The following is a 15,269-nucleotide window of genomic DNA, read 5'->3' on the forward strand; positions in this document are numbered from 1 at the left end:
CACATCCAGGATGTGCAGTGCTGGAACAGGATCAGGATTGACACCTTTCTTAATTCACTGAAAAATTGCCATCTGACACTCGTCACTTGAAAGGGTTATGGTTAAATGTTATCTTAAATTCTTAATCTAGTGCATTTATGCAGATTATGTTAGCTGAGGTGACTGAATGTCAGGAATGTATAATGTAGTTCACTCATTTAGTTTGGTTCTTAAAGAATAAATATGCTCTTGTAATTAATTGTTTGATCATTGTGATCAGAATAATCAAGAGTTGTATTTTCTCATTTAACATAAGACACATAAGAATACAATGTTGGATACATAAAGCAGTGTCAAAGAACACAAATCAGATATTTAGAGAATGCAGTCCAAACTACTGCATCCCAATCACTTTCATTGTATGAACACAAATATTTTTTGTGTGTTTCGTAGAAGGAAGTGAAGTACAGTCATACAGGTTTGGAATGACATGAGAGTGAGAACATGATATCAATAATAATTTTTGGGTGAACTATCTCTATAAAAAGTTTACAATGAGTGAACTTCAATAAAAATACTGCAATAAATATGATGTGACTACAGTGACCGTCATTTTGGGAGAGACATGATATGGACATTGGACATTTAAAGGGATAGTTCACCCAAAAACTTACACTCAAGTTGTTCCCAACATGGAGTGCGTTTCCCAAAAGCATTGTTAGCTAACATCACAAGTTCTGTCGTTACTAACAAAGTTCAACGATTTGGTGTTTCCCGAAACCATAGTTCAAACTGCATCGCAAACTTGTGTGGTTGGAATGACAGCTCTCGAGCTGTGGTTAAAAGCATAGTTTTTGTTTTTATGACATGTGGACTTAATAAATCATTATCTTGAGCAAACTGAGTAAGCTGACATTAAGTACAATGTATACATTTTATTTCTAATGTATGTATCATTTACATATTTTAGTTTGTCAAGAGATAAGCACCGTTTTTGAAGAGTGCGCAGGTGCATATATGACATACTCTAGTATGTGTAAGAACGAGCCTTTGGAAATAAAGCAAAATAACTGAGAAAAATAAGAATTAGTCCTCAGATGCCATCTACACCCCTAGTCTTTCTGACAGAGACCATGGGGTTTATACTGTCCACAGAGAGTCATTTTAAAATGTATGGGATTTATCAACGGTATACTACTAGAGCATCAGGACCCACAAAAACCACAAGATGAGCCCCTCTGTCTGGAAAACTTTTTCATCATTTACTCACCCTCAAGTTGTTCCAAACCTGTATAAATTGTTTTTGTTCTGCTGTACACAAAGTAAGATATTTGGAAGAATGTCAGTATCCAAACAGATCTCGCCCCCCATGGACTACCATAGTATTTTTTTCCTACTAAATTTAGCAAATATCTTTCTTTGTGTACAGCAGAACTAAAACTATTTATACAGGTTTGGAACAACTTTAGGGTGAGTAAATGATGACAAATGTTTCATTTTTGGGTGAACTATCCCTTTAAGGATGTCTACTGTTAAGATACAGACCAGTCTTATTCCTGCTTACCTTCAGTGAGTGTGCAGCTGATAGATGCTGGCTGTTACTGAAACTCTCCCATACATTCCTGGCACATATAGTTTTCCAGTCTTAAATCACAAAATATAATAATAACAAGTTCAAGTTGTGAAAAACTTCAATACAGATTCATATCTTTTACATGTAGCTCTCCTCAGCTGCACAGAGGGACATCCTGCATTGCATTAATCAATTTGTGCAGCACTCACCAATGTTACATTCACCGAACAAATACTTCTCAAGAAAACATGCTTTATTTCATTGAAATAATAATGCATCTTTTGAGCAACTCAAGAAACAGATGATTCAGTAAAACTAACAACAGTGAAAGTTCTTTTTTTTCAAACTGGAAAAGGTCATTATTGTTAGTCATGTTTCTTATAGCAGTAATAGCAGTTCAACCTAAAGCTATACATTCATAGACAACTTTTCAAATAACCCCCCAGCTTAATTTAGACCTGTTGTAAAGATGATAACCTCATTCAATTAAAGTGGAAAGATTTGTGACATTAGACCCAAATAGATTACATTATAATTATAAATAATTATATTGAGTAATTAACATTGATTCAATAGACAGATTAAAAATAAAGTACAAAAATAATCCACAAAGGAATAGGGTTTACTATAACAATTTGATGGTTTCACACGTGTATCATAGGAAGTTAGTCAGGTTACAAACATACTCGCATCTTCCATCAGAAAGAAAATGCTGAGTCACAGAGACGCAGCTCCTTGTCAGCTCTTGGGAGTTTGTCGCTGACGCAGAATGAGCTTTCATGGACAATTTCTGGTACAAAATTGCTTTGTAATTGTCACCTGTCATCATTGTACTCTTCTAGTCAGGTGTCAAGTATCTAAAGGCAGTTACCAAGTGGAAAAATATGCTATTTCAGGATTGTCCCATGATATTTGCCATAGACTCCTATTAAAATAGTGTTACCAGGCTTCACACACAGCATAGATATAACCTGGAGCTTTGTAATACAGTTTTCTATTGATGGAAAATGAGAACATTATCCCTGGAAAACAAATTAGTCTAGTTGTTTTAGACAAACAGATTAATGTAACATTTAAATAAAACAATTATAAAATTATAATAAAATAATATAAATAAAATATGGTTATAAAACAACTAGCATGGTGAATGAGAATAGTGATCAAAAATCACAACTATATTAGCTTATAATGCTGTGAATGTTGTGTATTATATTACTATACATTCATTTTAGTAGCTAAATAGGAGAGTGTTATCATTAATTATATTTTAATCAGAACTATTCTGCATAAACGAATGAAATAAAAAAAAATGGGGGAAAACTAAAAGTTGTATTTTAAGCTTGCAAGGTTTAAAATACAAATCGTGTGGAAAAAAAAAACTGTTGGATTGACTATGCTATTAATTATGAAAAAGGAAAAAGCCTTAAAAAAAACCTATCCATTATCTTGTCCTCGTTATCTATACTAACACAGTGAATTGTCTAGTCACTTCCTTACTCAACTCAAGTTACTGGTTTCACTAACACTGACGCATCATGTTGTGATCGTATATAAGACAAACGCGCACCTTCATCTCACTCACAGCTTCTGGACGATCCGAACAGGTTCTTGCTTCAACAGTGATTGAACGGAACTTCTGTTTATTTAAATCTATTTAAATTTCTTATTTATTTTGCACCAAAGTTGTGATAAAAAAAAAACCCGCTGAAATGGAGACTTCTCAGATTCGCCAGAACTACGACCGCGACTGCGAGGCTTTGATCAACAAGATGATCAATCTGGAGCTTTTCGCTTCCTACACTTACACTTCAATGGCAAGCATCTCTTATTGGTTTTATCACTTTGCTAAATCGTTACACGGAACGTTGTTTCTATTGATTATTGTTTTCCATTCTTGACAAAACGTGTCTAAAGTTAAGAAAAACAACGTTCTAGAAATCTAGAACTACAAGAACACTGTATATGTAGGCTAAATATAATAACCGAATAACAAATGCCACAATACTCTGCGCATCAGTGTTATGGAAACATCCTCAGTTGTCAGTTGTTATGGGTTACAGTTGCTGTCTTATTATGTGTTCAGTTAGTTTGACTTTGATTGGATGCTGTTTGCTGGAGAGACTTTAAAAAATGTTATGACTAGTCCCTGATAAAAGGCTGTTCCTTAAGTTGTTATCCTTGTTCCTTAACATTATTGTGCAATTTTGTTCAGGCTTTCTACTTCAAACGGGATGATGTGGCTCTTCCCGGTTTCGCCAAGTTCTTCAAGGAGAACAGCGAGGAGGAGCGCGAGCATGCCGAGAAATTCATGGAGTTCCAGAACAAGAGGGGTGGAAAAATTGTCCTTCAGGACATCAAGGTACTTGATAGTATTTTGAATCAAGCCTTATGATTTTGAACATTGTAACACAAGCAAAGTTGACTAGATCTCGTGTTATGGAATGATCTTATTATGCCATGTACAGTAACTTATTCACTGATCTTTCTACCTCTCTAGAAACCGGAGCGTGATATGTGGGGCAATGGACTGATCGCTATGCAGTGCGCTCTTCAGCTGGAGAAGAACATCAACCAGGCTCTGCTGGACCTGCATAAAGCCGCCTCTGAGAAGAGAGACCCTCATGTGAGTAGCCCTCATTTGTTGAAGTTCTCCATGCCTTTTACAACAGTTTTATTTCTTTTCTGGAAAGATTGCATCCTGAAATCTTTTCTGATGTCTTGTCCAACAGATGTGTGACTTCCTGGAGACTCACTACCTGAATGAGCAGGTCGAGGCCATCAAGAAGCTTGGTGACCACATCACCAACCTTTCCAAGATGGATGCTGGAAACAACAGGATGGCGGAGTACCTGTTTGACAAGCACACCCTGGAGAGCTAAATGCAGACCTCAGACCCTACAAAAATGAATAGAAATACTATTCTCTTAAAGATGTTCTGACCAAACAGCTCTTGTGCAATTTTGTAATGTTTTAGAGGTTGAAAGGTTAAACTTAAGTAAAGGTTGCTGGTACTATTATACAATTATGCAGCGTAAAATTATTAAATGTTGTGATTGTCATCTAGCAATGCTTATGTTGAATGTGCACTGACTTGAAATAAACATTTCGAGCTGAAAACCTTGTCTTTTTTATTTAAATTGTGGGATGCTGCATTTTGTATTTATATTAGACCGTGTCTGTATTATTCAGCCTGCAAAAAGAGCTGTGAATGCATGATCTTTTAAAAAGTGGTAACTATTTGATAGTGTATTTGATTAATGTACAAAAGGACTGTAACAGGGACACCAAACCTCACAAAACATAAAAAAGACATAAATAAACGCAGCCTAAATATTCACATGAATTTGCACGGCAAAGAGTTGTATTATTTCATTTAACCACGTGAGGGTGGTGTTTCCTCCGTGTGTAGGCTTCAACAGTTTAAAACCTGAAGGACCGAGGGCCTTTGTGGTAGGCTGCAACAGATTATTTATTCAATATATCTTAATAATCATCAACTGTGGCAGACGCCTTGTTCTAATTTCTAAACCAATTAAGTTCACAGCTTCCTATGCCATGTCAATCTCGTCTATTAGCAGCGGTGAGCCACCGAGTATAATCCGATTCAGAGGGGTCACTGAGCGAAAATTATACTGGAAATTAGAATCGGATAAACAACACGAGATTATATGGGGTAGACCACTGTGAACTGATAAACGGCATAGGAGATGGATGAAATAAGATTGTCACATGAGAAAACCCAGGGCACATAACTGCGAACAGAAGGGAGAGCACGATTAATCCAAGTGAAAGAGGGTTTGGCGCTTCAAATGCGCTTTGGGGAGAGAGAGGGACAGATGATAAAGTGGGTGAGAAGTGTAAATTAGAGCAGTGTGGCGTCTCTAACCAACGCGCAGGTTTCTGTCCTATACAGGCTAACAGAGTTGGATCAGTAACAGATCATCAGGTAAGTTTATTATTTATCGGCTCTTCACGTGCTTGCTGTTCATTTAAATATTAGGCTACTATCTTGCAATTGATTGACATGTAAAGCAGTGTCATTTAACATTATTTTAAAAAGTATTTTTTTTTATTAGTTCTTTTATGGTTAGGCATAGTATATAATAGGATAATTAAGGCAGGTTTATAACATTAATAGTGTAGGTACGTAGTTGAGGCAATAAAAAAAAAAAAAAAAAAAAAAAAAAAAAAAAAATTCACACATATAAGTGCTATTAAAATATTGTCACCAGCCTAAATTCATGGAGACTATATAGGCTACAACCCAGTCAACACACAAATTAAATTAAATTAAATTAAATTAAAAAAGACCATTAAAATTTGCTTTAAATATAGCCTATGTTAAAACTATTTAGAAATATAATAACGCACAGTGACGTTATTTAAAAAACGCAATTTGTCTATTTTTTCTTCTTCATCATATTTTGTATAACAGTAGGCCTAATTCCTTTCCTCTATAAGATCTGGTAATAAGTCTCTCAAGATGATTTTTTCTCTCTCGACTAAATTAATGCTTAGCCTGTCTGTGTGCGTAAATGCTTTTCAGTCTTAGACAACTGTGTTTTTTTCAACGAAAAAGGATGTCTAGATGAGATTTAGGTAATCCGAAAATACAACAGTTCTGCCCGCTGGTGGACAAAGTAGCGCTGATGAAAAAAAAAAAAAAAAAAAAAAAAAACCAAGGCCGTATGACGCCGTCTGATGGTCTGTGACGCACAGAGCAACAGGCCTTCTTTAGCCAGATTAGGGCAGTCCTGTCTGTAAATGACACAAATTATGCTTTCTGAACTCTCAGATTAAGCACTTTCAGTGTATCTGTCTCTTTGGAAAAGAAGAAAGAAAAGAAATGAAAGAAAGAAAAGAAATCTCTGCGTTGTTTAACCCTTTGTGTTATGGAATACATATTTAGAATGTTCTTCTAAATATCTAGAAGTTTTAAAAGGTTCTTTTAAAAATATATATTATCGACATATATATATATATATATATATATATATATATATATATATATATATATATATATATATATATATATATATATATATATATATACTTTGGCAAAAGAGAGATAAGAGAGTGAGTTTGCAAATGTAAGAATACTAAATATGAAAACAGTGCATGATTCATGAATCAAACAGATTTGGTCCTATCTAACATTGTGCTACTAAATACTAAATAAATATGAATAATATTTGTATCTAAGTAAAAAAAAAAGAAAAAAAAAAGTAATACAAATTTGAATAAAAGTACAATAAAAAAAATATTCTCGAGCCACCGAGGCACAGGTGAGCTATACTGTAGCAATGATGCTTCTAAGCAACAAACTCATTTAAAATATACCACTAATAATTTTATATTTACATTTTGTATATGACTTTCCATGAACTTTCCATGAAGTTCACTCACTAACAAATTTAAATCATATTTTTAATGAGTGAAAAATCCCCCCTAAAAAAAAAATCTAACCAGCAGTGTAGTGTCAGAAAAAGATGTTAAAGTGACCACCAGGATAAAAAAAAAAAAAAAAAAAAAAAAAAAAAAAATTGAAATTTATTAATTTGTTCAAAGATTCAGAAATTCTTTTTTTTTTTTTTTAAACCATGTTATTGTTGTGTTACACCATGTGTATGCAAAGTGAAATGGGTCCCTTAATCATCATGAACCAGCAAGGTCAAGTATGTAAGGGATGGACTTTGATCTCTAAACTGAATCTGGCTTTGGGGCTATTTCAAGAGAAATTAAAGAATTTCATGAGTCTGTCGTCTTTCATCTCTGTGGTCAGTCCATGTGGCTGATGAGTAAACAAGCTTCAGGAAGCTTGTCATGACAAAGTCCTGCCCTCATTAATCCAACCGTGACCTTGCTGCGCAACACATTTGTAAATACAGAGAAGAGCAGTGGCTACCTTAAGTCTGAAGTCTTTTATATGTTGGTCTGGTGACAAGATGTGAAAGTGAGGCGGCAAGGGGAGGGCCCTGTTCCTAATGTACTTAAACCCAAGGATTGTTGGATTAGCTTTGGCAATTAATCTCGTTATGCATCTGCTGAGAGTGACGAGGTCAGATCAGCTGAGCGGGGCAGGTGGAGACATATCCATTGTGTGTTAAGGTGTGAGACAAATATTTCTGTCCACATTATAGTGTTTGAGCACATGGGCATTATGCGTGCATGGTTGTGTTTTGGCATGTCACAATTCCAGAAGGATTAATAACGGCCATTTGGAGCCCTACAGCATCAAAGTTTACTCCATCAAAAGTCACGGCACAAAGAGGGCAGAAGAGGGGAGGGAAAGAGAGATAATGTTGGCGTGACAGAAGGAGGGGTGGTGGATAGGATGGAAAGGAGCACATTATAAAAAAAGAGGGACATTAAAAGAATACTTTACAGGACACCAGACCGATCTAGGGGATATGTGTGATTTGGGGCATGTAGGTTATTTCAGGATAGTGACAGTCTGTTTTATGTCTCTAGCTGATCAGCCATGCGATTGGTCAGTATGCAGCATCGTGGGCGGAGGGCAGCAGAATCAGAGGAGGAGCCTAATCCTGCTCCACCCCCTCCGCCCCCTCCATCTCACCACTCCCACAACTTCATAAATATGAAGAACAAGTTCTTCAATGAGCTTGGCCATCTTCCTAGTAAGTAATAATTGTATATCAAGATATATGCCACACTTAATCTTATCTCAGCTGGCTACCATCATCATAAGATGTAGATGTTTGTTTGAATATTTACATTGTGTGACCAAAATTCAATGTCAAAACAACATCTAATGGCAACGTCACTGTGATGTAGAATACTGATGACAGATGACATTGATATTTTGTTGCTTTTAAGTAGTGGAAGTAGTGGACATCAAATACCAACATTCAGTTGTGAGGTATGTTAACCCAAACCCAACGTCTGCTAAATGCCAAAATGTTAACACAATGTTGAATTATATAACTTTATTAAACAGTCAGTGATATTTCATTGTATTAAGATACCAAAATATAATGTTTGGCCACTGTTGGCTTTTGACGTCAACCAGATTTTCATTTTCAAGTAAAATTTTACCTCTGTCCAATGTCTTTCTGATGTTAAATTGACATTCAGCCTGGTGCCAGCTGGGATCATTTATATTTCATCATATTATCATTACAAACATACATTCCCATTAAACTGTGTGTGCTAAATTAATTCCTCCATTTTCCATTTCCATGTAAATCCTTCATATTTTCATCTATTCCATAAACAGACCACAAGATCAGAAGTAAGTTCTAATTTTTCAAAGTAATTTTTCTGTCAGCCCTCCATCAACCCATGCATCCATCCACCCACCCATCCATGCATCCATCCACCCATACACCCACCCACCCATCCATCCACCCATACACCCACCCACCCATCCATGCATCCATCCACCCATACACCCACCCACCCATCCACCCACCCACCCATCCATCCACCCATACACCCACCCATCCACCCACCCATACACCCACCCACCCATCCATCCACCCATACACCCACCCACCCATCCATCCACCCATACACCCACCCACCCATCCATCCATCCACCCATACACCCACCCACCCACCCATCCATCCACCCATACACCCACCCACCCACCCATCCACCCACCCACCCATCCATCCATCCATCCATCCACCCACCCACCGATCCATCCATCCATCCATCCATCCATCCATCCATCCATCCATCCATCCATCCATCCATCCGTCCATCCATCCATCCATCCATCCATCCATCCATCCATCCATCCATCTATTCAGAAATTAGCAGAAATTATGCAATTTTTTTTACATTTTGTAAAAACACGAAATCAATGATGTCTCTTTTACTAACAAAAATGAAATTATGATCTTTACATCATTCTGTTTTTTCATTTAACTTTCTTTGTTTATTTCTGAACAGTGCCCATGTGGGCTATTGGTGCCATAGTTGTGGTTGTGCTAGCCTTGGTTGGCTGCTTTGCTTTCTGTATCTATAAGAAGTGCTTGGGAGGGAAGAAGAAAGCAAAGAAAGTCAGAGAGAGGAAGGGTGGACGAAGAAGGGTGAAAAAGGAGGGGGAGGAAGAAACAGGCGAGGTAAAAGATCGTTGTACAGAGAGAATGAAGTTCTTTCAGATCTTGTTCTGTCAAATAATTTATTTTAATTTAAATATTAAAAAGAAATGTGTAAGGTTTGGCTTAAAGGTTTGCTTAAGGATTTTACATTTGTACTGCCGATACTTAATATTTAACCCCATAGGAGCAGCCTAAAGAGGGGGAAGGCGAGGGAGAGAAAGAATATTATGGCAAGTTGGAGTACACTCTGGACTATAACTTCACCGAAAATCAGGTTGGTTGAGAATGGATGTTCTTAATATGCATGCTAGTTGTGAGATGATATGATTCATTTTTATACAAATCAGCAAAAAGTAGTTTTCAAGAATGTGTGACTAGCTTCTTGATTTTGAACACCTGACCCACAACCTTTTCTTTAACAATCTTTAGCTCATTGTTGGCATCTTGCAAGCGCAAGACCTTCCTGCCATGGATCTGGGTGGAACGTCTGACCCGTATGTCAAAGTTTATATGCTACCAGACAAGAAGAAAAAGTTTGAAACGAAGGTCCAGCGCAAGAACCTGTGTCCTGTTTTCAATGAGACATTCATATTTAAGGTATTGCAGTTATGTCCTTACAGTCATGCATTTATTTGTTTTGTTTTTTCAGTTGCCAGAAGGCAATTTGTCTTGCACTTTATCTGTTATGCTTGATTTTATTGTAGAATAAGTGCAACTGACTTTTATTTCCAAAGAAAGCAAATGCAATTTCTTTGCATATTTCTGTTTCCAGATCCCCTTCAATGATCTAGCAGGACAAACTCTGGTCCTGCAGGTGTTTGACTTTGACCGCTTTGGTAAACATGATGTAATTGGAGAGATCAAAATCCCCATGAACAGCATTGACCTGGGCCAGCCCATACACGAATATAAAGACCTGGTTGGAGGAGAGAAAGAGGAAGTAAGGCTTTCCTTCAGACTTATTAAATTTTTTCTTTTGCTGCCATAGTCAATTTTTTGATGCTTTTTAGCTAAAGACGCTCCTCTTCCTTCTTAACAGCAAGAAAAGCTTGGAGACATCTGCATCTCCCTGCGCTATGTGCCCACCTCCGGTAAACTAACCGTCTGTATCATGGAAGCCAAAAACCTGAAGAAGATGGACGTGGGTGGTTTATCAGGTGAGTGCGGTAGAATTCAAATTAAATTACATTTCCATTGTGTGTTGTACTTGATATTAAAATGAAATTATTCTCTGCACATCAAATGTGACTTTATTTGGTAACACTTTATTTTAGGGTCATTTAAAGAGTTGCTAATTAGCATGCATATTACTAGAATATTGGCTGTTTATTAGTACTTATTAAGCACATGTTAATGCTTTATTCTGCATGACCTTATTCTACATTCTTAATCCTGCCCAATACCTAAACTTAACAAATAACTTACTAACTATTAATAAGCAGCAAATTAGGAGTTTATTAAGGGAAAAGTCATAGTTAATAGTTTATATATGTTCCCTATACTAAAGTGTTACCCTTTATTTTAATATAATTAGATTTCTATACTTTTAAATATTTCTGTGGAAATGTGTGCTAAGGTGCATTTCTATCTTCATCAATGTACAATGCCATTTTCTCTTACTCTTTCTTTCTCTTTCTCTCTTAGATCCTTTTGTGAAAGTGGTTCTGCAACACAATGGAAAGCGCATCAAGAAGAAGAAGACGACAGTTAAGCAGAACACACTGAACCCTTACTTCAATGAAAGTTTCAGCTTTGAAATCCCCTTCGCTCAGATTCAGGTAAACATATCTGTTTGAAACGTGACTACTTGCATCTCTAATACATTTACAGACTTACATCTTTTTACTATACATACATGCGATTTATAGTGCTAATGTTACTTGTAAAATCATCTGTGTCTACAACATAATGGGTCACACTTTATATATAAGGTGTCTTTATTATGAACATTCATCAAAAAAATAATAATTGTTAGTTTCAATGTACTTATTGTACTTTTTCTATTGAGATGGGATGCGGGTAAGGTTAGGGACAGACAGGTTTGGTGGTATGGGTACGTTTAAGGGTCAGTTAAGGTGTAAGGGAAAGCTCAACAGTGTAACTATAGATCTAATTATAGAAATTAATTGCAGCTGTAATTACATGCATGCATTTTTTTTAATATAAGTGCAATGTATCAAATTATTAATTTAAATGTTAATACTTAGCAGATAAAGGATTAGTTCACTTTCAAATGAAAATTAGCCCAAGCTTTACTCACCCTCAAGCCATCCTAGGTGTATATGACTTTCTTCTTTCTGATGAACACAATCAGAGAAATATTAATAAATATCCTGACACATCCAAGCTTTATAATGGCAGTGAACAGGAGTCATGAGTATGAGCTGAAGAAAGTGTCTCCATCCACATACATCCATCCATTATAAACATGTACTCCACACGGCTTATGAAGTAAAATATCTAGCTTCCACCAGACCGCCTTCCGTATTCAACGAATGAAGAAAGTGTAAAACTCATACACTTTCTTCGTAACTTGAATACGAAAGGCTGGGCTTGCTGAAGCTAGATATTTTACTTCATAACTTGTTAAATATGGAAATTTTATTTGGCCTTTATTTACCCCCGGAGCCGTGTGGAGTACGTTTATGATGGATGGATGTGGATGGAGAGGAGACACTTTCTTCAGCTCATACTCATGACTCCTGTTCACTGCCATTATAAAGCTCGGATGCATCAGGATATTTATTAATATTTCTCTGATCGTGTTCATCAGAAAGAAGAAAGTCATATACACCTAGGATGACTTGATGGTGAGTAAAGCTTGGGTTAGTTTTCATTTGAAAGTGAACTAATCCTTTAAACACACTTAATATAACGTGGGACCGAAGAACGAAGTGGATTAAATGCAGATTGACCTATTTTTCTCTTTTCCTCTGTGACCCTGCAGAAGATCCAGGTGTTGATCACCGTCTATGACTATGATAAACTGGGAAGCAATGATGCAATTGGGAAGTGCTGGATTGGGTTTGGTGCTAGTGGGGTTGGTCTGCGACACTGGTCAGACATGTTGGCCAATCCCAGACGACCTGTGGCCCAGTGGCACACACTTCAGCCTGAAGAGGAAGTAGATGCTGCCCTCAAAACACCCATGCGCTAAATATCTTACTTTTCCACCCCTCAAATAAAAGTTTTGGCAAAACATAATTTAAATCTCATATGTCCTGTCACTGAGGAGCTTCTGTCTGTTGCGTTATTAACATCATTATTTCCTGTACCCTTCTTTACTGTGAAACAAAGGAGGATTCACTTTTATAAATGTTATGTATTTTGTTCATCTGGGTTGTTTCTTATTTAAATGTGTATGTATGTGGATGATAACTGTGTTTTATTTGAAAGTGTTGTATGTATCTGTCTATACCTGTATGAGAACTGTCCTGAATTGCCTCGTCTTTTTTTCTGTGAGCAAAGTTGAATATAAAAACAAGAACTGGATATATTATAGCAGGTTTTAAGATGTTTTCATTTATATACAAACAGACATAAAAGTTGTAAAATTCTCAGGAGTAAAATCAAGTAATTAATCGATGATTAATATATTTCACTATACTAGAAAAGGCTTTAATAATATAGAAGCCAATATTGTCTGTAAGCATGTCTACCAATAGCAATTGTCTGGTTGGGTTCTGCAGTATTTGGAGTTGACCAGTTGTGGGTGAAAGCCTGGATTAATCTTGTGCTGTTTTCGGCTGTGTTCCAAGTGCAGTGCTGGACTAAGCCATACATGTGAGCAGGGAATTAGAGCCAGGGAAGGGCGGGTGTGCAGAGAGGATGAAGGAGACCAGAAAGGTCACACAGGCAAAGTCATACAGAGTGAAAGAGAGAGATTGGAGAATGTTGAAATGATTTGCATTTGGAATAAAAAGTTAACTGGTAAAATGTTAATTAGTAAAAGACTACGAAAAAAATTAACATGTAGAGATGTGTTTTAAGGAAAAGTCCATAGCAAAGTTAGCCAAAATGATAGCAAATGGCCATGACAGAGAGCTTATCCAACCAAATCAGAATATATTCACAAAATAGTCTATCTTTAGTTTAGATGTTTGGCTTTAGATCAGTAATTTGCCAGGTACCTGAAAAATCTGTTAATCCACATTAGTATGACAAATCTGCGATTGTCACGCTACAACACTGCTGTTTTTAGACAAGCTTAGAATGATTTTTAAATCGGCTTCCCAAAGGCTCTTGTATACATTATGTTTACACAGCAACAATGTTTACAGCCATGGCCAAAAGTTTTGGCAGTGACATATTTTATGTTTCGCAAATTTGATTCACACCGTTTCTAGATTATTGTGCAGAGTAATAAGATGCATTTTAAATAATTACAAAAGGCTTAAAAAAAAGCTTGAAACCCAAATTTCACCGTTTCTTTTTTTCAACATCAGCTAACATCATTTCACTAATCATATCAGCACATTGGAAAGTGTGAACGAGTATTAGGCAGGTAAAATCACTATCATTCTGAGTGGATTATAAGAGCAGACTGATTGATATAACAGGAGGGAAGAAGGGCTTCCAATCTTTGTGTTCTTGAATTTTGTGCAAGCAATGATTACCTTCAAAGAAAGACATGTGGCCATTATTGCTTTGAATCACAATTGACTCACATGCAAGCAAACTGCTGCAAAGAATATTGCACCTGAAAAGGCCATTTACCGGATCTTCAAGGAGAGCGGTTCAACTGCAGGACGTCCCAGAGTGCCCAGCAACTGCCAGGACTGTCTCCTGCTGAGGACTCAGTTATGAAATTGTGTATAGTATTGACAGCAGGTGGGTGTGAATGCATCTGAATGCACAGTGAGGTGAAGACTTTGGACACAGCCTGGTGCTAAGAAGCCATTTCCTTCCAAGAAAAACATCAAGGACAAAATGAGATGCTGCAGAATACACAAGGATTGGACAGCAGAAGACTGGTGCAAAGTTATTTTCTCTGATGACCATGTCACAAAGCAAGAGTGATAATGAAGTGGTTCAGAGATCAAATGTAAGATCCATAGCCTGGCAACTCTCTGAATTTTAATACCATAAAGAGCCTATGATCAATCCTCTGAAGCCGAGTTGACAAGCAGAAGTCCACAAATTGTGATCAACAAGGCAACTGCCATTAGTCAGGATTTGGCCCAGAAGCTGATATCCAGCATGCCAGAGTGAACTGCAGATGTTACAAAGAAGGGTCAACAACACTGTAATATACCGACTCTTGGCATATATTGAATGTGTTTTCCAATAAAACCCTTTAAAACTTATGAAATGCCTCTTATTGTTTTTCAGTATACCATAGGAACAAATGGAAAAAAAAATATTGTGTGAAATACATGTGAAAAAAATATTGCAATAAAAATACTACGAATACAGAAGCAAACAAATTTGTCACAGGAGGCGTAGTGTGGTTGTGGCTAGAAGGGATACAGCTACGGCCGCAAGTGATGCAAATTCTCGCCGGATGGACAGGAAAAAATGAAACGGACAGTGAAAAAGACTAGTCTGTCATCATAACTCCCTCCATGATGCTGAGGAGAATGAGGTCTCAGGCAATCAGTGTCCGTAATCAGAACAACCCGTTTTATAATTATTATTTTGTGGTCAT

At 36.7% G+C, this 15,269-nt stretch overlaps 2 protein-coding genes across 2 annotated transcripts; both read left to right on the forward strand.

The window, feature by feature from the left end:
- Window positions 1-3,223: 3,223 nt before the first annotated feature.
- Window positions 3,224-4,846, forward strand: LOC137017588 (ferritin, middle subunit-like). Its single transcript, XM_067381985.1, has 4 exons — window positions 3,224-3,366; window positions 3,765-3,911; window positions 4,050-4,175; window positions 4,282-4,846. The coding sequence occupies exons 1-4, from the start codon at window positions 3,262-3,264 to the stop codon at window positions 4,429-4,431; spliced, it is 528 nt and encodes a 175-aa protein (XP_067238086.1). The 5' UTR covers window positions 3,224-3,261; the 3' UTR covers window positions 4,432-4,846.
- A 3,187-nt stretch (window positions 4,847-8,033) lies between these two features.
- Window positions 8,034-13,062, forward strand: syt5a (synaptotagmin Va). The gene is made up of 9 exons (XM_067374948.1): window positions 8,034-8,190; window positions 8,790-8,804; window positions 9,471-9,643; window positions 9,813-9,896; window positions 10,052-10,219; window positions 10,395-10,562; window positions 10,662-10,779; window positions 11,267-11,400; window positions 12,570-13,062. The coding sequence occupies exons 1-9, from the start codon at window positions 8,034-8,036 to the stop codon at window positions 12,777-12,779; spliced, it is 1,227 nt and encodes a 408-aa protein (XP_067231049.1). The 3' UTR covers window positions 12,780-13,062.
- The last annotated feature ends 2,207 nt before the right edge of the window (window positions 13,063-15,269 follow it).

This window comes from Chanodichthys erythropterus, chromosome 3 (assembly GCF_024489055.1).
Source record: "Chanodichthys erythropterus isolate Z2021 chromosome 3, ASM2448905v1, whole genome shotgun sequence".
NCBI classification, from domain to species: domain Eukaryota; kingdom Metazoa; phylum Chordata; class Actinopteri; order Cypriniformes; family Xenocyprididae; genus Chanodichthys; species Chanodichthys erythropterus.

Coding starts and splice junctions, on each gene's coding strand:
- LOC137017588 (XM_067381985.1), top strand. CDS start 3,262: ATGGAGACTTCTCAGATTCGCCAGAACTACGACCGCGACTGCGAGGCT. Junction 3,367..3,764: donor CCTACACTTACACTTCAATG/GCAAGCATCTCT, acceptor AATTTTGTTCAG/GCTTTCTACTTCAAACGGGA. Junction 3,912..4,049: donor TTGTCCTTCAGGACATCAAG/GTACTTGATAGT, acceptor CTACCTCTCTAG/AAACCGGAGCGTGATATGTG.
- syt5a (XM_067374948.1), top strand. CDS start 8,034: ATGCGATTGGTCAGTATGCAGCATCGTGGGCGGAGGGCAGCAGAATCA. Junction 9,644..9,812: donor GGGAGGAAGAAACAGGCGAG/GTAAAAGATCGT, acceptor CCATAGGAGCAG/CCTAAAGAGGGGGAAGGCGA. Junction 10,780..11,266: donor GGACGTGGGTGGTTTATCAG/GTGAGTGCGGTA, acceptor TTTCTCTCTTAG/ATCCTTTTGTGAAAGTGGTT.